The sequence below is a fragment of the Dryas octopetala genome, chromosome 4 (genome assembly GCF_963921425.1).
Source record: "Dryas octopetala chromosome 4, drDryOcto1.1, whole genome shotgun sequence".
NCBI classification, from domain to species: Eukaryota; Viridiplantae; Streptophyta; class Magnoliopsida; order Rosales; family Rosaceae; genus Dryas; species Dryas octopetala.
The window spans coordinates 19,402,678-19,425,061 of NC_141369.1; the positions used below are offsets into that span (position 1 = coordinate 19,402,678).

At 36.0% G+C, this 22,384-nt stretch overlaps 4 protein-coding genes across 6 annotated transcripts; 1 reads left to right on the forward strand and 3 right to left on the reverse strand.

Moving 5' to 3' along the window:
- Positions 1 to 3,088: 3,088 nt before the first annotated feature.
- On the reverse strand, positions 3,089 to 7,823 carry LOC147287758 (uncharacterized). 2 transcript variants are annotated; one of them, XR_015121814.1, is made up of 3 exons: positions 7,730 to 7,823; positions 3,668 to 6,950; positions 3,089 to 3,374 (listed from the first exon to the last, which is right to left on the reverse strand). XR_015121814.1 is itself a non-coding variant. In XM_086241136.1 (2 exons), exon 2 carries the CDS (start codon positions 6,858 to 6,860, stop codon positions 4,086 to 4,088), a length of 2,775 nt encoding a protein of 924 aa, XP_086097262.1. In that variant the 5' UTR covers positions 6,861 to 6,950; positions 7,730 to 7,823; the 3' UTR covers positions 3,089 to 4,085. The 2 variants fall into 2 exon arrangements, 1 of the variants encoding a protein (XP_086097262.1); XM_086241136.1 differs by having other exon boundaries at positions 3,089 to 6,950.
- A 590-nt stretch (positions 7,824 to 8,413) lies between these two features.
- Positions 8,414 to 12,177, reverse strand: LOC147287759 (trifunctional UDP-glucose 4,6-dehydratase/UDP-4-keto-6-deoxy-D-glucose 3,5-epimerase/UDP-4-keto-L-rhamnose-reductase RHM1-like). Its single transcript, XM_086241384.1, has 3 exons — positions 11,883 to 12,177; positions 9,253 to 10,840; positions 8,414 to 9,152 (listed from the first exon to the last, which is right to left on the reverse strand). Exons 2-3 carry the CDS (start codon positions 10,825 to 10,827, stop codon positions 8,688 to 8,690), a joined length of 2,040 nt encoding a protein of 679 aa, XP_086097510.1. The 5' UTR covers positions 10,828 to 10,840; positions 11,883 to 12,177; the 3' UTR covers positions 8,414 to 8,687.
- Positions 12,178 to 15,353: 3,176 nt separating this feature from the next.
- Positions 15,354 to 17,719, forward strand: LOC147287760 (secretion-regulating guanine nucleotide exchange factor). Its single transcript, XM_086241994.1, has 2 exons — positions 15,354 to 15,464; positions 16,367 to 17,719. The coding sequence occupies exon 2, from the start codon at positions 16,369 to 16,371 to the stop codon at positions 17,410 to 17,412; it is 1,044 nt and encodes a 347-aa protein (XP_086098120.1). The 5' UTR covers positions 15,354 to 15,464; positions 16,367 to 16,368; the 3' UTR covers positions 17,413 to 17,719.
- Positions 17,720 to 19,024: 1,305 nt separating this feature from the next.
- Positions 19,025 to 20,779, reverse strand: LOC147287761 (protodermal factor 1-like). 2 transcript variants are annotated; one of them, XM_086240167.1, is made up of 3 exons: positions 20,571 to 20,779; positions 19,768 to 20,122; positions 19,025 to 19,580 (listed from the first exon to the last, which is right to left on the reverse strand). In XM_086240167.1, the coding sequence occupies exons 1-3, from the start codon at positions 20,728 to 20,730 to the stop codon at positions 19,241 to 19,243; spliced, it is 855 nt and encodes a 284-aa protein (XP_086096293.1). In that variant the 5' UTR covers positions 20,731 to 20,779; the 3' UTR covers positions 19,025 to 19,240. The 2 variants fall into 2 exon arrangements, with proteins under 2 accessions (XP_086096293.1, XP_086096292.1); XM_086240166.1 differs by having other exon boundaries at positions 20,553 to 20,779.
- Between the last annotated feature and the right edge of the window lie 1,605 nt (positions 20,780 to 22,384).

Sequence of the window (22,384 nt, forward strand, 5' to 3'; positions counted from 1 at the left end):
GAATTTTTTATAAATTATTATGAATTAAAAAGATTTTCTTATAAATTTTAAAACACCCTCGGTCTCCATCTAAAAACTGTTTTTTTAAAAGGACCTAATCCTAATTATCTCTTTAATTAATCTATTCAATTCTATATCTAAATAATATGCTAGTTATAAAATGATAGTCCTTGCACTACCATTAACAAACTATAAATGAATTAATTCATTCTATAAATAAATTTGTTGAAATTAAAACTCTACAGACTAGATTAAAATAGATCCATAACTTTTGATATATAATATATAGATTAAAAGTGTATTTTAACCCATATATACATAAATATGTAATACCACTTCAAAAGTAAAGTGGCATAATTAATCTCTTGTAAAATTGAAGAGCCTTGGTGAGTTTAGTCTCTAGCTGCATATATACATTTTATTTCACCTACTAATTTTTTTATTTATTATCCTTAATTAGATGACAAACTAAAATAAAAAATCAAACATTAATAAAAAGATAAAAAAACAAGCAGAAGATCTAAATTAATCTTATAATGTATCATTTTGACATATTTATTAGGAAACTAATTGATTACCAATCTACATGGTAAGTTTCCACAGATTGGGACTACTTCTCTTTGTTGGGACCAATCGTTTTCTCCATTGGTAGTGATCAAATAGGTGTCATCGGGGTTGTGGTTGTTAATATTTTTTCTCCCAAAAAAAATCTGCATAATCAATTGAATATTTTTCAAAGATTGGTTTTTTGACAACTCTCTTTCAACCAGACCAATTAAGGCCCCATTGTTTCTATTAGAATATGAAATCGAAAGCAAAGGTAAATCCATCACGATTAGGTCAAAAGTAGGAGCAACCAACCAACCTTCTAATCCTTTTCACATATAGGAAACTTTGAAAGCCAAACCAAAAACGTATTCGCATTTATTCTTCTGTTGTGGTAATATTTTGCCACGTAATTAATTATTGCTTAAGCTTCATTCACATATTTTTAAGGCTCCGGTCTTTATAATTAAGTTATTGCCCAATTATAGAATGATGATGATGTGACAACATTTAAATTTAATTTAAAACATATTAAAGTGTTTTAAAAAGCTAGTGTATAGTTATGACTAATCTTGACCTTAAACAATTGATTCTTTTCACCCTTGCCCAATTTAAGGCACAAAAAGCGAAACCAACAAAAGAAGTTGAATAGATCATTCTTTAGAATATTGAATTCTATATTGTCACATAAAGTTATAACCCATAAGAAACCACTCTAGAGTTAGAGTCTAGAAAGTTCATAATTCTTTAAATTAAGGGGAAAATAAATATAAGATTTACAATGGCAAAACTTTTTTCTCTGCCACTATAATTTAGTATTTGTTGCTAAGGGGATTTATAATTCCAACAGTGAGGTCTATACTCTCATTCTTGTCATTAAAGTTCGACTCTTGTCCTTTCTTTTCTTTGCTCATTTTTAAAAATGAAATATAACCCAAATTAATAAATATGCAAACAATAAATGCACATATTTGTGAGATCTATTTCTTCTCTCATTTTCTATTACATACTAGTCCCAAAAAATGAGAGAAAATTATACGACACCATATCACAATATCTTGGTTAAAAGTTAAAACGATACGTCATATGTGCTCCAATTTTCAGAAACCATAAGCTTAGCTCATGGATGTGAAATTGAGAACTATAATTTAGGTAAAGCTGAACTTATTGAGATAGGATGATGTGATTGCGGATGCCTCAATTTGGTTTGCATGCACATGACTCAGATCTCTATTCTTTTGCTAAAATGGAGGAGCCAAATCCAATTATGAGATGCTGCAATAAAAAGATGGTGCATGTGGGCCTCTCATTGGCCCACAAAGTTTGTGTTCCCTTCTCATCTTGTCGACCCAAACTTCAGCCTAGTAACATGCAATTTGGGCCCCCTCTGGATCCAAAGTCCAATCCAGATGTACACTCGGCATGATTCTAATTTGTTTGGAGTTGAGACAGTTGAGGAGAAAGTCACATCCGATGGAGATGGAAGGGAGAACATTGCTATTCCTTTCTCTTTGTCAAGGAGAAAATTATCATTCTTGTATGGTTTTGATTGATATTTTAACAAAATATTTGTTCTCAAAAGAAAATATTATAATATATATAAAAAATTAATCTCTTATTAAATATCTGAGGTAGTAGGTTGCAAAACTTGAAAAATTAAAATTACATGTTGAAACATAATTTTTCACCTAAGGAAGAATGCATGTTCTTAACTCTTCAACATAATTTTACTTCAAGTGTAACTAATTGCAGCTAGAAATTAGTGGCCACGCAGTTGGTAGGCAGCCCAGTTGGAAAGGCAGTAGAGTTTGCTTTTTGCACCCAAGTTCGATTCCTCCTCCCACTAAACCTTGAAAAAAAAAAAAAAGGGCCAAAATTTATACACAGAGATTTGATGGAATTACTTTGCCACCTTTCAAAAGTTGTTGTGGTCCAAAAGACGAGTTAATTACACTTACATCTCATGATGTTTATTGTCTTTTCACATATACCCCCTAAGGTTTCAAAAATTACACATACACCCCATGAGGCTTCAAAACTATTGCATATAACCCCCTACAAGAGAAAAAAAATAAATAAACAAAAAAGAAAATATTTGTATTGAGATTGGACCTTACACCTTGAGTAATCTTATTAAGTCATTTCACCCCTTGCTTTTTTGCATAATTTTTCATCATTTTTCATCTCATATAAGAGGTTATATGCAACAGTTTTGAAACCTCAGGGGGTGTATGTGTAATTATTAAAACCCCAGCAGGGTGTGTGAAAAAACGATAAACCTCAAGAGGTGTAAATATAATTAACTCTCCAAAAGACTTATATTTGTGGGTGTCATCTCATCTTTAAGAAAAGGTCCAGGAGAAGAAAATAAAGAGCCCAAACTGAGCTCCTGGCCCAAGCCTGCCAGCTGAAAAATTCTTGGAGTAGATGTGGGAGGCCTGAAAATTCCACTTCTTTCTCTAATGATGGGTTTCCTCAAGTTGTCTCACCATCACCGTAGGCACGAGAAATTATTCCATATATACATATATATGCATAAATAAATACAAAATTAAATTAAATTAAATTCCCTAATACATAACACAAAATAAAATCTCATAGTATAAAATTTAAACTACAACCAAAATAAATTAAGTCTTCTACATAGTTTAAAATATCAAACAACCTTTTAACACCATCAAATTTCCTAAGCAAAAAACTTCATGATAAAATCCTTCTTTCCTTCCAGGGAAAATCTTTTTCAACATCTGAAATTTGGTTTCATCATTCGCAAATAGTTCTATAGCTTTCCAAGATTGATCTTCATTTAAGTTTGGAATTGCATTTACCTGCATCAACCAGAAAAGTAGCAACATTTAGTATAAATCCCTTTTTTCTTTTCCAAAAATTAAGTTGATTTGGATACATGGTGCAGCTCAACAAGAAGAAAATAAACCAATTTAATAAACTATTAGCCTGCATTTGAATTTTTGGTTTATGAAGACCAGTTGTCAACTAGGTCTCTTCTAAAACATTTCAGATAATTGAATCATCTTCAAGTAAACAGAGAAAACAAATACCTTTTCAAGGTAGTCTAGTCTAATACGCAAGTAATTATTGAGATGAAATTTAAATGGCTCACCTTGTCACCATCTGGGCCAAATGCCACTAGTTCTTAAGATTTTAGTATTAGTTCTGATCCCTCCAACCCTTTGGAACAAACAAAACCCAAATACTTGGTAAAACAAAAAGTTGATCAACAAATATTTAAAAAAAGAACAATGAATGTTAAATACAAACAAAAATAGTAAGCACCATGAAACCTAACCAAGCAGAGTTCTAGCTTAGAAATTAACCCAGACATCAGAGTTTTAGCTTATAAATTAACCCAAAATTGAACCCTAAAATTGATTTTGATCAGAGATTAAACCCTAAACTGAACTCAAACCGCAAATTGAACTGAAAAAAAAAAAATGAAAGAATTGACACCTAAAAATAAAAAAGCCAAAGAAATATCGAGACCGTTCTAATATTCTAAGAGACTAAGACCAGTTGCATGCTCAGAAACTGCAGTGATCTCTCAAGACCATTCGAGCAAGATCAACAGCTCCACTCTTTTTGTAGATGAGATGCAGATTGAAAGCTGCTTCTCTGCGAAGGTCACAGTAACCCGGTGATCGATGTTCAACAGATCCTGGATTTTCATGGGGAAGTTTTGGCAAGGGGTAATCCTTCTCATGAATTGCAAGAACTTTTTCATAATATGAAGCTGCAAGAGTCACAAGGCCGACTTGATGGAATGCCCTGGCTATGTTGTACAAAGCCTCCTGGCTGTTTTCACAAAGCCGTAAATTGTTGTAGAGGAATGCTAAGCCCTGTGCAACACACTGGTGCTTATTCTGAAGTCTAAGTCCAAGGGCTAAGTTGATTAAGGCAGTACCGACACAGAGATTAATTAGGGGGTTCTCTGGCAATAATTTATAAGCTTCAAGGTATTCTCTTGCAGCATCTTGATGACGGCTTTTTCTTGTAAAATGATGCCCAGTAATGATACTGGGAGGTGCACAGTCTTTGAGTTTGTCTTGCTTACCACGTAGAAACTTATAATGCCTCGCATACCAGTCATCTAATCTGGTAATTACTTTGTAATAGCAATTCCAGGCAGCATAGCTGTATGGATGCTCGTCTGCAATGTATTTTACACAGTCAACCCCATGCTCAGGTTCTGGAGTGTCGTATGCTATTTGAGCTCCAAGAGATCGGAGTTCCTCCCCAACAGAAGACATATTGCGTGTCAATTTCAAAGCAAGATTTATAATCTTCAATGCTTCACGATATCTATGCAAGGAAGCTAGTGACGTGCACAAATCTACTATAAGGCCATGATGCTCTTTATTCTTGAGAAGATCCGGCAGGGGAGGTTCTTTGTATATTTCTTCTGGAAGATCTTCATCTGAATCATCACTTTGCCAGTCAACTCCAGTAGCCGTTGCCTCAGCCCTCTTTAATTCCTTCACTTTTGCCTTTTTCTGAAGCAATTTCTTCGCTCTGGCAGCTGTCATCCGATCAGATGCAGGAGCTACTGGTATAGATCCGCAAAACAGGTGATCTGTTTGGTGATCATCTAGGACTTTGACTCTTTCTAACAGAACACTTTTCGACAGCCTCCTTTTCACTCTCACCTTTTGCTTAAGTGATTCGATACATAATGACTCATGTATCAAAGGATAAATTGAATCCACAAATTCCTCAAGCATTCCTTTTGCTCTGTAAATTTGGCAAAGCTGAAGTTTCACTTTTCCATTGCACCACCATGGTTCTGATTTATCAGTTTGGAGGTCAGAACAGTCTAGATTTTTCGGAGGAGATAGCAACAAAATGGCTTCATCTTCTCTGGCTTCTTCAACAAGAATAGAAGCCAATGTGAATCGGGCCTCAATATTATCTTCAAGTATCTTTAAAGCTTCGTAGAAGGACAAAATTGCTTGTGCTCTGTCATTCAAGGACAAATGACACCGAGCAATTTTCATATGTAAAATGCCATTGTTAAATTCAGAATTTCCTTTCAACATCAAATAATACTTCAATGCAGAACTATAATGCTCAAGACTCATAAACGAGTCTGCAACTTTATTAACCAAGTCAGCATGATCAGCACTCTTATGTTGAAGAGCACTAAAGAGAATTTCTGCCTTCTCCATATTTCCGAGGTAAGCATGGCAAATTCCTGCTTTAATTTTCATTTCCAGAGGCAGCTCTTTTTCTGAACAGAATACAACTTGTGCATGCTCAATATGCTGAAGAGCTTCATTATGTGCATTATTTTCTATAAGTATAGAAGCTAACAGATCAGTGACACTCAAATCAGCTTCAGTTGGATGACCTCTGAGATAATCCTCCAGAATACGGATAGAACGCTCACACTGACCACATCTTTTGTACATCTTTGCCCCTATCTTGAGTGCTTCAACATCATCAGGACAGGTTTGTACTATTTGTTCATACGATGCAGCAGCCTTTTGATAATCTCCAAGCTCAACATAGAGTGAAGCACGTTCAAATTTCAGAGTAATATCTTCAGGATCTGCAGATATTGCTCTTGAAAGGCAATAAACAGCTCTATCAGTATTTCCTCGTGCTCTGAACCGGGTAAAAAGCAGTTTCCAAAAAGATGAACCTCTTGGTGCTAAAAGTGCAGCAAATGTGTAGCAATTCAAGGCTTTCGTTACACTACCAAGAGCATCATGGACAAGTCCAAGTGTATGATAAGAATCAGACACATGCGGTGCTTTTTTAATAACTTCTGCCAAGATGGGTATGGCCTCTTCATAACGGCCAAATACATAATGAAGAGTAGCATCACCAAGCATTCGAGTAATTTCAGGGGTAAGTTTCTTCTTTGATCCTTTCCGCCTACCTTTTTTCTTAAGCTTCCTTGACCTCCTTTGCATACCATAATCCATGGCCTCCATTATTTCCTCCATGCTTGCTCCAGAAATATCCTCCTGCCTGGCCTTCTTAACTGAGCCTTCAGGCTGGCTATCCCCATGTTGTTTTCTCTTTTTCTCAGCTAGAGCCTCATAATCCCTGCCCACAAATTGCTGATAAAGTTTATCACCAAAAGCACTGTCTTCCACAAGATCCGAAGGATTGACCCCATCATTGAAACTGAAAGCATTCTCTTCCTCACCCTCATTGTCTTCTTCCACTTCTCCATCTTCTTCTTCCTCTTCGTCATCCCCGACATCTTCCGCCATGTCTTCCTCAAGGCCCAGAGCAAGGGCATACTGTGAAGCCTCCTCATGATCACCAGTAGCATTGTCTTCTTTATCCATCAAGATGTACAGGAAATGAACCACCCTCTTGGAGAGCCAAGAAAAAAGAAGAAGAAATGAAGAAAAGCAAAAATAGGCAATACCCGGAACCTGTTTTGCCAATAATTTCCATCACCATTAGCATACTCACAAATACAGTCTCAAACAAGGACAAAAATCAGCTTTATCGAAACAAGCTTATCCTCATCCAAGAATAGCATAAATTCCCACAGAGAGAGAGAGAGAGAGAGAGATTAAAAAGCTGATTTCAATAAACAGTTGTAGGACCACAGGTACAAAATCAAAACCAATACTGACAAATCAATGTTTTCAAAGCCGATGCATAAGCCTCACCAGTAGCATAATATTCAATCCAAAATATAAATATTCAGTTATTCATACAACCAATCTCGACAAAAAAAAAGTCACTTCATTCGTTCCACTCCTTATTATCACCCAAAATATTATCTTGATCCATCGCATCAATATAGGTGGGCAATGTTTCTGTTCCACTATCAAATTTGCACCTAATTTATTTCTCTCAGCAACTTCGGCTATGAGACTGAGAGAGACATTGCTTTCCACATTTTTATTTTCCATAAATTTTTTTAAAAAGACAGAATCTTTCAATTAATCAAAACCGAGAGAGAGATAACCCCAGCAAATGATTCCCAAATTAAAATCAGAAATTCATAGCACAAATACACAATTGAAATGTAAAATAACAGAGTCTGCAGGGTGAGAGAAATTGCCTAAAATCAGCAACTTAACTTGGACAGCTCAATTAGGGTCTCAATTGAAATTGGGATTTGGATACAGAGAAATAAATGAAAGAGAAAAAGGAAAATTATATAACTCGAAAATTCTAAGAACTGAGAGAGAGCGATTACCTTGCAGACTTGCAGGGGGGCTGAGATTACAGAGGTGGAAGTATGAAGTGGGAGACCGGAAGTGCTGAGTGGGCTTTGTTTCTAAGGAAAAAACTTACGTGTATACACCTTATTGTGTTTACTTTTCTCTAATCACTTTATAAGAGACATATATAGACATATAAAATCTACCAGTAATGCTACACTTACCACATTTTTATACCACAATTTCATACCATCTTACATGGCATTCATACATTGGACACTACAAATTAAAAAATAAAACCTAAAAAAGAAAAAGGAAATACCCTTCCAATAAAGTAATGACACATCAGGTGGGATACAAATGTGGGAAAAAAAATGTGGGATAACTAGCATTATTGAAAATCTACACCCATTAGATGAAAATTTTTGTAGATTACACATATTGGTCTTATGATTCTTATCCCTTTTGAGGTAACAATGCTAATTAGGTGTCATCAAATTAATAACTTAGTGTCAAATTCGAATTGTGTTATAAACCTGCCTATTGGCATATATATATATATTTTTTTTTTAAAAAAAATTGAATTGTGTTATGGTGTCATAAATTACCAAATGACTGAAACTTTGAAGTTGTTTAATAGATAAAACAGTAATATATAGTCTGGCTTTTATGAGAATTCACAAACAGTAATCAATAGATAAAACTTTGTATAAAATAAATATCCAAAATTACATGTTTTTTATTACATATCCAAAATTACAATGCTGCACGTACAGTAGACCTTTTAAATATTCTGAAGCAATGCAGAAGCTCCTTATCACAATAGGCAAACTAAAACCAATATGATGAAATCAATTTATCCTAGCTATATCATAGGAACAGATTGAACTGATAGGATGACACTGGCGGAATAAATCACAACATGAGAGTGATTCATGCCCAGAAGAACAAAAATATGCATAAATTGGTGACATGGTCAACTTCATGAAAGACTTAATTTGCTGCTCCACCAGCAGATGTTTTCTTGTTGGGTTTGAAGACGTATTTGATCAGTGATTCCTTGATTGGCAACAATTCAGGGAACTCTTTCTTCAACTTGGATGCATCCATCTCATTGTTGCTTCTTGGTGCAACAATAACCTTGGCTTGTTCTTCCAGTGTGAAGTTAACCCACTTGAAACTGGGGTCAATGTAGGTCTTGTACATCTCCAGAATCTCATTGTGGCTCACCACACCAGGGTTTGTGAAGTTCCATATGCCCCTGCAGTTCCTCTTGGCCATCTCAACTGAAATGGGCAGAAGCTCATCCAAGATGGTCATGCTGTTTGGAATGTCCACTACTTTGTTGTACCGTGAGATCTTCGTGATGAAGTTACGTGGGTTGCTGAGATCAGATGATATTGGCATGCGGACTCTGAGAGTGCAAACATTGTCATATTCTTTCAGAAGCTCTTCCACCTGGTACAAAAATGGGAAAGAGAGATATTAGTTGGCAGCTATTCTAAAACTTTCTCTCAAGAATATAACAGTAATGGATATGGATAGTTGAAAGAGATACCATGGCTTTGGTTTTGGAATAAAATGAGCCTGTGAAATTGGGGGTGTCTTCCTCCTTGAACCCAATTCCTGATCTTGACGGATGGGCAGCATCATACTCGAAGATACAACCAGTAGCATAGTTCATCATTAGGAGGCCATGCTCTCTGCAGACACCAGCCAAGGTTAATGTACCAACAACATTGGTCCTAATTGTTTCTGGTTTATGAGTTTCACACCAATCCACATTGGGTCTGCCAGTCACTCCAGCAGCGTTGAAAACATGGGTTGGTTTAACCCTCTGAATATCATCCACGAGCTGTGACCGTTCCTGAAGACGTCCTCGTCCATACTCAAAGGGTATCCCTTGCTTCTCACAAATCTTCCCAAGAAGTCCCCCAATCCACCCTGTTTTCCCATAAATCAAAAACTTCAGAGATGGCTTCTGAGTAGACGGATTGTTCCTTGGAGCTGGAACAACCATTTGGCTCTGACTAATATCACTTGCTGAAAAAGAGTAAGCAGCATTGCCATTAACGAGCCCATCAAATTTTCTTTCAATTCCAGGAACCATGAGCATTCTTGGATGAGGGAGAAGCGCTCCAGATACATCTCCCCACCAATCAGGATTCTTGGCATACCATTCCATTGTTTTCCTCAAACCATCTTCCCATGAAGTCCTTTCATGCCATCCCAAGTTTTTCAGCTTTTGGTCATCTAAGAAATATCTCTGATCATTAAAAGGCCTATTCTCTACAAGCTTAATCTGAGTATCTGGGTTCAAAGAGAAGAGTTGGCAAATTTCCCTAGCCACATCAATCACCCTCCTCTCCTTCTTCGTCCCAATGTTGTAGACATGGCCTACCTCACCCCTATGGAGAATGACTTCAAATGCCTCTGCTACGTCCTCACAATAGAGATAACTCCTGACATTTGATCCATCGCCATGAATTGGAAGAGGCTTCCCTTTCATAGCCAAGAGAAGGAATTTTGGAATCATCTTTTCAGGGAACTGATTGGGGCCATAAACATTATTTCCTCTGGTAGTTATCACAGGCAATCCATATGAACGCCCATAGGCCATAACAAGCATCTCTGCTCCAGCTTTAGTCGCAGAGTAGGGGTTTGTCGGGAGAAGCTGAGAAGCCTCATGATTTCCCACCACAGCATCTTCATCTGTCTCCCCATAGACTTCATCTGTGCTTACATGGATGAACCTTCTGATTTGGCCAGTGACTTTGCATGCTTCTAGAAGAACATGCGTACCATAGATGTTGTTTGTAGTGAACTCAAAGCTGTTACCAAAAGAGTTGTCGACATGGGTCTGGGCTGCAAAGTGCATTATTGTATCAATGGACTCAGTGAGAAGAATGAAGTTGACAAGGTCAGCACTGCCAATGTCTCCCTTGATGAATTTGAAGTTTGGGGAAGACCTTGAGGGATGAAGGTTCTTCAAGTTGGAACAGTAATCAAGTTTGTCAAGGACCACAATCTTGTACTCAGGGTAGTTCCGGATAAGCCGATTGCAAACATGGGATGCAATGAAGCCGGCAGCTCCAGTAATGAGGATGTTCTTTGGTTTATACGAGGTAGCCATATCCAAAAGAATTCTACATAATCCAGCATATAAAATTTGACTAAGAATCTCAAAATTTCAACTAAAATGAAGTATGTTAAGAAATGCAGGAGAAAAAGGTAATATATTGTTCAGTAACATGATTAAAAGAAACAAATCATCAAAGGAAGGAACTAAAATTCAAAATAAAAATGGAAATTCATGAAAAAATGAACTTCTTACGAAGACTTTCATGTGTTATAATTAAAAATTTAGGACATATTTATCTTTCTTAGCCCATATTCAAGTGAAATAATAAAAGAGAAAAAGAAAATAGATTAAAGGTTCAAAGACATTCATTTTCTATTTTGGTATAAAAACACATTCATTTTCTAATCAAGGCTAAAAATGCATATTCCACTACATAAAACAGGTCAATTTGCTGGACTAGTATTTTCAGGGCAAACAAAGTATTATAAAAGTGAAGTTGCTTTGTTTGTAAATGTCAATTTAAAGCTTAATCCAAAAAGACTAGCAAAAATTTAGCATGTCTCTCCAATCAGCATTAAAAAATTTTGAAGAAAAAAAAATTCTTTTATCTGATATTCATGTTTTCATGTAAAATGTGAAACGAAATAAGCTGAAAAAGACATCTAATAATGATTAAAAAGATGCAAAGCCAACAAATTGGTACCAGGCAATAAGAAACTTCATGAAGAAAATAATCAGGCCAGTTGAACAATTTATGGCATAAAAAACAACCAGAACCCAACAATGCAAAGCATCCAAATTACCAATCTACCGGATCTGTCGGAAATGCAGCACAAAATTGACCCAGATATTACTGCTCCACCATAAAAGAAGAAAAATAACATTTTTCCAGAAAACTAAGATACATAAAGCATACAAAGCACAACCCACATTGATTTCAGTAGCATAAACCCAATAAAACACTCTTAAAACCAAATGCTTTCATGTATAAGCAGGAGATCTGGGTCTACATTGAGGGGTCTATTCCCAGATCAACAGCTATGGTTGAGGAAATCAAACAATTTTAATCACAGAAACCATAGAAAGAGAGGAACTTATTTACTCACAAGTTGTGGGTTGGAGTAGATCTTGAGCTCAAGTTGCAGGCTTTTCTTGTATGGTGAATTCAAGACAAGGTGAAGAAGCAGCAACAAAGAAGAGAGAAGAAGGATATGAGAGTGTGTGTGAGGAGGGAAGGTAGTTGGAGTGGGGTATTTATAAATACGTATCACAAGAATTGAATTTTTGCAAATATTTTAAGGAGTTTGGGAGAGATCCTATTTGATGGTGCTCTGAGAAAAAAAGGAGGGTTGGATCACTGAGTTTTGGCCGCGTAAAGATTAAAGTTTTGGGATTTATGAGTGAGAGAGAGACCCACATTTCAAACACTAAAAACACTAATCTAATCAGAGAAGCAGTGATAGGTGTCAGAAAGGGACCATCAACAACCATGCTGATGATGGTGGTAGTGATGGGTAGCCAATGGATTTATGAGATTGAGACCTGGGTATACAGCCGACAATGAGCCAAAGTTGGTGCCTAAGATTTAGAGTTTTTAACTATTAAGGGTGCTACACTTGTTTGATTTTATGTAAATCATACTATGAGGTACAAATTGTCGTTGGATTTTGATCGATAGTCTATCAAGTCTATCATGATGTTACTTTTAGGTTGATTTAGGTTGTTGGATTTTTAAAATCCACAATAAAAGTACAAATTAGATAAAAAAAATATTGTTTGAGCTAATTATCAATTATATGAACTTATAATGAATCTACTATAAGAGAGAAAATGTACGAGTATCTTTGAAAATGCACGGTAAAAGACCGGCCTCACATAACTCCTAAAAAGTATATTTAAAAGACTTCTATTTTAAAATACAATGTAAATCATTCAATTGTATATTTTTTGAACTTGATGAAAATTAAATTTCTCTATACTGTTTTATGTTTTTCCATTCGTTAGGTTCTACATTAGCACTAAATGATATGTTTATAAATATCAAAAGACATTCATGAATCACTATGAATTTAAGCAAACCACTCATACATTTACCTATGATTCTAAAATTGTATATAAATTTTTTCCCATCGCAGATTACATTATAATTAAGTTGGTTCTATGTATTTGGAACATGCTTTCTTAATTTAGAGACGTCGTGAAAGCTAAATGAGGTTATATGCAGTGGATTTTTGTCCTTATGAAAGAGGTTATAATTATGTTAGAAGAAATTTGAGAGATAATGCATTTAAGGGTTGAATCCACCTTAAGAGTTATGTCAAATTTGTAGCATTGTTCTTTACTTGTCCCTTAATATAAGTTTCTGAAATAAGCATTTCTAATTACTTTAAAAGCTTATTAGGATAAAATAAAATTTGGAATGTTTAATTTATTTTTGCAAAAAAATGGAATGTTAGATGAGGAGAGGATTCATGTGCTTTGTACTGTATTATAAATTTATAAGGAACAGTTATTTTAGGAGAAGAATAAGAATGCCATTTTAGGAAGCAAAACTTTTTTTTAAAGGCGAAAGTATCAATGTCTCTCTCTTTTTACCAAGTCTCTCTCTGTTTTTGTTTAATTATTTTATTTATTGCCTGTTGTTTGCTTCTGCAAATTAATTTGAAAGGACAACACTTGGCCACTTAGGTACAATTATTAAATTCAAAACATGTACTCTGCAAAACTAGCTTGTTCAATACATCAAATGAACACTGGACCAGATATTTTTAATGATCCCTAGCTAACAAATATTACCCAATTAAGTTGTTTCCTTTTGAACATGGGTCAAACTGATTTTTCAGTCATTAATAGAAAAATGAAAATTAATGACTAAAACATATTCATTAGGTCAGTCTTTTTCACTCTACCTCCCTAAAATTTTAATTCTTTCACTAGGAAAATTTATGAAATATATTCAAGAACATCAAATATTATTGAAGTATATGTGCAATTTGATGGAAATTATAATTAGAAGAGAGAAAGTGACATTAATTTATATTGAATTAGATGAATGTGGAATAATCTATTATATTATCCTGACAATATGTTACTTGTTATAAATGAACGTTGAGAGTAAATTCATATATGAGTAAATAAAAAACTAACACATTGAAATACAAATTTTTGGGATTTATTTTGATATATGTTGCATGACTTTATATTATAATTTCATTATTAATAAAAGTATAACCAAGTCAATTAAACCATGGGAAGAAGGACTAAAACAACCCTTGTCAAACATCAACAATAAAACACATTACACACCAAACAAACATCTGTGTTGTGCATTTCTAATTAAATCAATCAATAAATGTCGATCTTCAACAAGATGGGTTGCATTTTTCTCTTGTGCTTTATATTATGACAGGGGATCACGTGCTTCATTACATGCAAAAATGTCAATGTCCTGCTCATCATAATGTTCTTTTCTTTTTCCTTGTGAGAAAGCAAGGTTTGCCACCAATATATTTTTGTTTTTACTGCTTAATTTGCATCTGGTTTACATTAAAAATTGAGAAACAACAAAAGGGTCAGGTCCACACTCCACACTATTTATCTCTGAAGTTGAAACCCAGACACATGATCACAGATTCACAGACATTCCAACATGGAAAAGAAAACAAAGAACTTTTCATATCTTTAGCAAATACGCGCGGAAGCAACTTCACAATGATCAGGATGATCACTTGCATCAGTTAAGAGGAAATTAAAATCACTTTTTTGTACATCATGCACCTTCAACAATGATTCTAGGAAATCCTTCCTTCTTATAGCCATTTCCAAAGCTAAAAGGTAAAGATAGCTAGTAGGCTCACCACCAATTTGGATTTGGAGGATAGGCTAATGAGGCAACCGTTTCGAGTTTTTAAATATTAATATGTTATAGATCTTTTATGTGTTATGAATTTATGATGATCCTATTTTTATAATTCGCCTTGAATTTTCATAATTTTAAAATCGTCGACCTTGAGTGAATTACAGTATTTTTTATTTTATTTTTGATGAGTTAAAAAGAGACTTAAGATTTTGAATTCTTCTCATGTTGGAAGCCCACTTATGAGAAAGAAAAAAATCATGTTAATATTGATAGAAACACCATCAGGGTTTAGAATTAATCATCCGGAAGCTTTCAAGTGGGATAGTGAAGTTGTGTCCTCATTAAGACGTAGCATTGTCAATGTTTGGAGAGTTGGGCAATTCCCGATCAAATGGATCGATCAGCAAATTCCACATTGTGCAGGTCCCTTTTGCTGATGTTTGAAACATATGCTAATTTATAAATTATTAACTCAGCTTGAAAATATTGCCCAAAAAAACAAACTCAGCTTGAAAATGATATCTTTTCAACATGGGACATGCTGTACAAAGTGCTGAGTACTGCAACGGTCACGGGCCGTCACGGGCCCAGCCCAAGAAGGCGGGGCCCAAAACCCCTTTCAAACGCATTGAAAACTGGGCTAAAATTGCGGTCCACTTTAGTAAGCCACTTAGCCCAATTCACAAGTGGTTAGTTTTCCAAAAAAAAAAAAAGAATAAAAAAACTCCACGGCTTGTGCATTAACGGTGGTTTTGTACAACTGAAGAAACCACAGCAAATTCTCAGAGCTCAGAAATACTTCAGAATTGGATCTAGAGGGTCCTTACGGGTATGTTTTGGCTGTTCTCTATTCTGAATTTGATAATTTTTTTCATTACGTGTTTGCCTGTTTGGTTGCCGAGAAAACAGAGAAAGACAAAATATTAAAAATAAAGATTAGCTTTTTTTGTTTTTTGGTTATTTTTCTGACTCAGTTTACTGTTAACTGTTGCATGCTCTGCTTGACTCAAAATGGTGTCTAAATTAGTTGTCTCTTTTCTCACAATTTGATGCTTTTGTAATTACATTAATGAAGTGGATAGAAAACTTGGAAACAGGTTGTGAAAATTCATAAAATGGTAATGCCATGTTCATTGATATTTGTCAGCAAAAGTTCTTTGCTTACCACATTTAACCATTAAGAAACTATAGGGGGTTGATTTTTCAAATTCAAATAAGTTAGACCCAATTGAGACTTGATCAAACTAAGATAATCAAAAGTTTTGTCAAGCCTACAAATTGTCCGGTAAAATCGCCAACAGTAATTTTTCTCTTTGGTCAAATGTATAATTTTCCATTTATTCAAAATGCTTTGATTCTATGTTGTTGAGTTTGGCTCAGGTGATTGCAATGTTTGTATTCTATAGTATTGAGCCATTAAATCTTTTTATTTTTAGTTTTTATAATTCTGAAAGGTTTGAGCCATTAAATCAGATTAATAAAATAGAGCTAAATATTTTAAAACCTAGTGTGGGATGAGAACCCATGATTTGATCTACGAGCTTGAACGCATGGATCATGCTGAGAAGAGAAGGTGTCTCAGCACCAAAATGGGGTTATGGAAAAACTTCTTGAATTATAATTGATTCATATCTAATATATCCTCAGCCACTGCATTTTGCACTTTGTCAACATTCTGTGATTTAAGAGAACTCCTGATGTTTATTTTTTATTTTTTCAATTTTGTTTCAGTAATGTGGAAGCACGGAAACAAATCAAAGGCATGGAACGGGCCTCAAAACCGTTCGGTTGCATTTCTGGTGGCATCTCTTACATTATTTCTTCTTGTTGTCGTATTGTTACTTTGCAACACTGATCGAAATCCTGGTCCATTAACTGGACTTCCGAGGAAAAATTGGAATAGCTTTGAGTCATTGGTGCAGCTGTCTCCAACCTTAGAGTTCCGGAATGGAACGGATGTAATATGGCAAATACCAGATTCGCCTAAAGCAGTACTCTTTCTGGCTCATGGTTGCGATGGCAGAGCTGCTAACTTTTGGGACAAATCTTCTCGCTGCCAAAACTGCATTGGTTTGCCAGAAGAAAGGCTAATAGCTCTTCATGCTCTTTTCCAAAAGTTTGCCGTTGTTGCCATATCAAGTGCAGGGAGATGCTGGACTTTTAGGGAGGAAATACTTATTGTTAAAGATATTATAAGATGGTGGGTTGAGAAAAACAAGCTTGGAAATCTTCCTCTTGTGGCTTTGGGGGCCTCGTCTGGGGGATACTTTGTTTCTGTACTTGCCACTGTGTTGAAGTTCACTAGTATTACAATTATGATTGCTGAAGGGATGTTTGGTCAAATAGATATACAGGAGAACTATCCACCCACCCTTTTCGTGCACATGCCCAAAGATGTTATTAGGCAGCAAAAGATAGACGAGTATATGGAAGTTTTAAGAAATAAAGGTGTTGATGTTGCAGAGATTGAATGCATGGAGTTCCCCTTGTCACCACATCTCTTAGCTGATAGAATCCCAGGTCTTGATCAGTCTGTTTCTGCTAAGTTGTTTGAACTCTTCCGGCACAAGGGTTTTATTGATGAGAATGGATATATGAAGAATGATGGGCGTAGAACACGTTGGAAAGAAGCAGTCAGAGAGAGTAAGATTATGTTTCCAGACAAACATCTGGCTCATTACATTCAGGAGGAGTTGAATCTTGCATTTGCATACCATGAAATGACTAGCTTGCACTCTGATAGGATCTTCAAATGGTTTGAATCTCATATGAAGTAACTGCGTGTCAAATTTGCCTTCCTCTGCCTCAAACAGTTATGTGGATCTGGCAACTGAAGCAATGTAATTGTACAGCTTATTACTAACTTTTTCCTAGGAATCCTTGTAGCGGGAAGAGATTTGAAAACACATGTTAAATTGCTCACCAGACCAAGCTTGAAGGTTGCATGCTAAAGAGCATGTGATGGATGTCCATCAGGTTTTAGGTAAATTGGCTCCCCCTGAGATGGAAAACAATATTAAGTGTAAATGGATTTTCCTATTCATTATGTGGAAGTAAGAAAGAATTTCAAAAATAGTTTATTTTTTTCGTTTGTACAACTCTGCATTCATTTGAATCCTCTTCTCCTCTAGTTTGAACAACCAATAGCTGTTCTGTATTATTGTATCCTGGTTGATCCTGTAATCACATGCATGACTTTTTCTGGTCGGAATTTATTTTTTATTTTTTCTGTTGATTTTAGTGAAATTGTTGCCTTGACAATTATTAGGACGATGTTGCAACTAATGCTTGTTGTACTGAGAGAACATGTGGGACGTTGAATCATTGTGTCCATCCTTATATAATGGAGCATTAAAAAGGTCTTCTGAAGCTACCAATAGGAATTGGGAGTAGGGGGTTGCATCTTGGACCGGCATTCTTAGATTGCACAAGCAAATATCAGAAGCACAACACTCCAATTGAATAGAAGATGACATTTAGTTGTCTCCTACAAAAGTTAAAAACCAACCCACAAACACTTTCTAGGTTAGAGAATTTGTGAAAATTCAACTGCTATCATAAATTCATTGCCAATTGCAGACTCCTATGATATTTATTTAAGCTCTAATGTTATCATGGAGCAGTACTCATCTAAAAAATAAAAGTTCATATGAGGCAGTAGCTTGGCCAAGAAGAGCTTCTGAATATTATAATTAATTAATGAATTATGATCTGGTTCAAATGCTTCTGGTTTAATTGCATATATCCTTCTTTTCAAACATTATATTATGCTGAAAAGTCTGGACATGACATTTAAGAGGGCATTCTGCAAATCAAGGGATCAAGTCAACTAAAGGGGTCCATATATGTTCCAGCCACCTTCCATCTATCTTTCTGGCCAAACAACATTTCTACAATATTCAATTGCCTCAAACCCAAGTTCTTTGTTATCCACTTTAAATCTCTTCCTGTAATTATACAAGAGCATAATCCCATTATAATGTTTGTACTTGTGTTTGGATTATGGTCATGCACTCATTCTTCATACAGGTACTTCCTCAAGTATGATTAGCATTAGCAATATGCGAGTCACGCTTTCACTATGTACCAAGAGATGTTCATGCTTGTGCTGAACCAGAAATAGTCAAATTGGTCATTTAAGATTGTGGGCCTTGTATATGCTTTTTCTGCAACATGCATACCTGTCATGCTAGCAAATTTAATGCACCAGTATATTATGTATTAATATTTGACCCTACTATATATCATGTCATTTGTCACATTAATTGAGATCTAGATTAAATTTGCGATTAATGTTGGTGCTTGAATTCAATGAATTGTACTGTTAATTAATGCTTCTATTATGCTTGACATATGCTGCAATAAGAGATATGGAACCCACATGAAATCTTGAATTTTATTTCAAACTAAGATCCAACATGAACTAAGCATTAAAATGTAAGCCTAGTATCCATCTTAACATATGCTGTAACACCGCAAATATAATCAGACACTAAGAACACATAATTCTAGAATAACACACTTTCTGAAGTACTCTTAGTCTTAGATATAACATAATTAAGGCACTCATCAACTGTCAAATTAAAAGCAAATAAATCAAGTGATTCAGGCTCTGGGCTTGAGTTTGCCCTCGTTGGCCAGCTTGAAAACCCGGGCTTGAGTTGCTGCTGCCTTGTTTGATCCCAGTGATCTCACAAAACTGTCCCTGACTTGCTTGGTTGTGAAGTGGAACCTGTTGTCCACCATGGCATTCAGCAAGGAAGCAGTTCCTTCTCTGTAGAGCTCTCCTAGGCCATCAGTACGGGTGTTGGAAAGTGCTTGCTGCAAGCTCATAGAAGTACTGGACCCAAACCCAGGAAGACTAGTCACACCAAATGCATGGCCCAGTGTTGTTCCCCACCAGCCCATCAGACCCCATATCACTGTGGGGTGGTTCCTCCAGTAGCTGCAAAACAAGGTAATTTTGTGACTTAGAGATGAAAGTTACATGAAATGTTATATCATCCTTCATTGTGATATGTTATGCTGTTAAACTGTCAATCTGTATATATATATATATATATATATATATATGTATTTTATGGTGGTTCTATTGAAAGCTTATTCATATTTGAGTTTATGTGATTACTTACTTGCATGTGAAGGGTGGGGAATTGGGATCAAAAGGAGGTGTAGGAATAGCTGGTGGGGTTCCAATGACTGGGATTGGGGGGCTTCCAATGACTGGAACTGGAGGGCTTACAATGACTGGTGTTGGGGGGGTACGACCTCCTGAAGTTGGTGGAGAGTGGTAGTAGCCACCACCACCACTTGGGGTTGATGGGGTTGATGGAGTTGATGGGTCAGGGATGTGTGGTGGGGTACCACAGTTGGAAGGTGTTGATGGTGTTGGTGTGGGGTTGTAGCTTCCACCGCTTCCATGGGAGGGGGGGCTGTGAGAGCCACCATGTGATGGGGTATGGGAAGGACTCCTGTGTGAACCTGAACCTGCATTTTATCATAATGAACAGATTTTGGGAGGTGAGATTGTGTGAACACATGTTACAATTTTACGGACTTGATATTCAGACTAATACTATGACATAATCTCTGCTCCATGCTAGCTAGATGTTTATATTATGTAGATGGAATCAAACATATTTAGATAATATGAAGAAAAGGAAAAGAATCCATTAGCAGTTTCCTCTTGGAGACTGTTGACAAAAGGAAATAATTTGAACTGGTAAACTTGCAAGAATAGAAATGTTTGAAGGGCAATATCATATATAACATGTAGTACAAACAATAGTACATGCATGCATGCACCAAAATGTGTGTTGAGCATACAGCAAATAAGCAATGTACGTATGTGTGTGTGTGTGTGAGAGGGAGAGAGAGAGAGAGACAGACAGAGAGAGTGAGGGAGAGAGAGACAGACAGAGAGAGACGGAGAAACCTCTGGGGGGGCTTCCTGCATGTGGGTCTGGAGAGTAATAGTTCTTCTGGTCTTCAACGGTGGTGGACATGACAGGGATGACCAAGTTGTGGGATAGCATCCCAGCAACCAAAGCCCATATGAGCAAGGAAGAAGATACTTTGCTTCCCACTCGGTCCATTTTGTTCTGCTTACAATACACTGAGGAAAGGAAGAAACAGACCTGAAGGAATGAGTGTTGGAATGAGGAAGACGTGGATATATATATATATATATATATATAGCCTTTAGGGTAGATATAGACGAAGTAAATATTAGCAGGTGAAGGAGTATGTAGTTAGTTGATGTGTTGCAGGTGCATTTATTCATCCTATTAACTCCTTGTGTGTTCTTACAATAATGATCAAGTTCTGAAGTAGCTTAGAGACAGACATAGACCATAAACTCAAAAGAAAAAAGTCTCTCTCTCTCTCTCTCTCTCTCTCTCTCTCTCTCTCTCTCTCTCTCTCTCTCTCTCTCACACACACACACACACACATGTTTTAATTTTGTATCATTTATGATTTGAATTACTCAAGAAGTTGATTGGTTCATGTGGCATGGACTAATCATGTGTTGACATATATTGTTAGGGAGCTAAGTACTGTTTTCTTCTTTCTTGATCTTGTAAGGTCCCCTGCTTGGAAACAAATATTAAGATTTTAATATTGGAAAAGACATAAATGTCCCCTCCCCATCCTACTGGAAACCACAGGAACTTGCTGTTTGCAAGCTTCAGCCTTTAAACAAGAATGAGTATAGAACTTTCTAATCATACTGAACAGAGCAAGTGTCTTGCTCGATAAACAAAACTTGCCTCCAATCCCTATTGGAGGAGCTCTTTCAACCCCCTCTCACAAAAGTATGTCCTATTTAGTCTTTTCATTCAAAGTCCCTAAGTTTTTATTTTTTTATTATTTATTTGGAATGAAAAAAACATGCTGGGGTTTGGAGAAAAATATTGTTCTAGCTGTATTACTTAAGATGATAACCTGAACAGAGTATAAACCCTGTTTGATCGAGTTCCTGTTAACCAAGTCAAAACCCGTAACCCTCCTGTCATTTTTCCACTGTCCTTGTCTTCGTATTAAATTTGAACTAGGATTAGCTGGTACATGTTAATTTTCTGCTCCTTATTACATGCATATATGTTAGATGTTGAACCCAGAGCTAGTGGAGCCCTACCCTTAAATTTGTGTAATTTGTGATGGATCATATACATAGATTTCTTAGGCTTAATTGTGTCGATTTTTCAAATGCATGAAGGAGATCTTTGTTGTTATCTGGATTGGGAAATTAAATCATGACCACCGTCTTGTGGGGTCTCACATTTTGGTCATGGTTCATGGGGAAATTCCCCATTTTGGTCTCCATATAACACAGGCTATGTACATTACATAATGTCACCCTCTCATATCATCCATTTCCTTAAACTACCATTGCAGACCAAATCCTAGCTAGGAAAATATGCTAATCGTGTAGAATGTACAACAGATGGCAATGAATAGTGATCAATTCTTGTGTGTGTGTGTGTGTATAGAGAGAGAGAGAGAGAGAAATGGACCAAAAGATGCTGATACATGAAGTGGGTTCTGTCTGAAACTTAATGACTGTGACAGAGAGGTAGGTGAGGTTGCACAAAAGTGTTAGGAGTGGAGTAAATAAGACAGCAGATATGGGTATTGTTTTAGAGGGTTTTCATTCAAACCATTTCAGACCTGTCTTTGACTAATAATTCTTAAGCACATATATGAGAGAGAAGCAGAGAAAAGCGACCGAGATCTACTTCAACACAG

Bases quoted from the DNA above. Each gene is read 5' to 3' on its own strand.
- LOC147287759 (XM_086241384.1), bottom strand. From the start codon at position 10,827: ATGGCTACCTCGTATAAACCAAAGAACATCCTCATTACTGGAGCTGCC. The intron at 9,153-9,252 runs GTATCTCTTTCA...TTTTTGTACCAG, and splicing joins ATTCCAAAACCAAAGCCATG to GTGGAAGAGCTTCTGAAAGA.
- LOC147287758 (XM_086241136.1), bottom strand. From the start codon at position 6,860: ATGGATAAAGAAGACAATGCTACTGGTGATCATGAGGAGGCTTCACAG.
- LOC147287761 (XM_086240166.1), bottom strand. From the start codon at position 20,730: ATGGACCGAGTGGGAAGCAAAGTATCTTCTTCCTTGCTCATATGGGCT. The intron at 20,123-20,552 runs GTCTGTCTCTCT...GATAAAATGCAG, and splicing joins AGGTTTCTCCGTCTCTCTCT to GTTCAGGTTCACACAGGAGT. The intron at 19,581-19,767 runs GTAAGTAATCAC...CTTGTTTTGCAG, and splicing joins TCCCCACCCTTCACATGCAA to CTACTGGAGGAACCACCCCA.
- LOC147287760 (XM_086241994.1), top strand. From the start codon at position 16,369: ATGTGGAAGCACGGAAACAAATCAAAGGCATGGAACGGGCCTCAAAAC.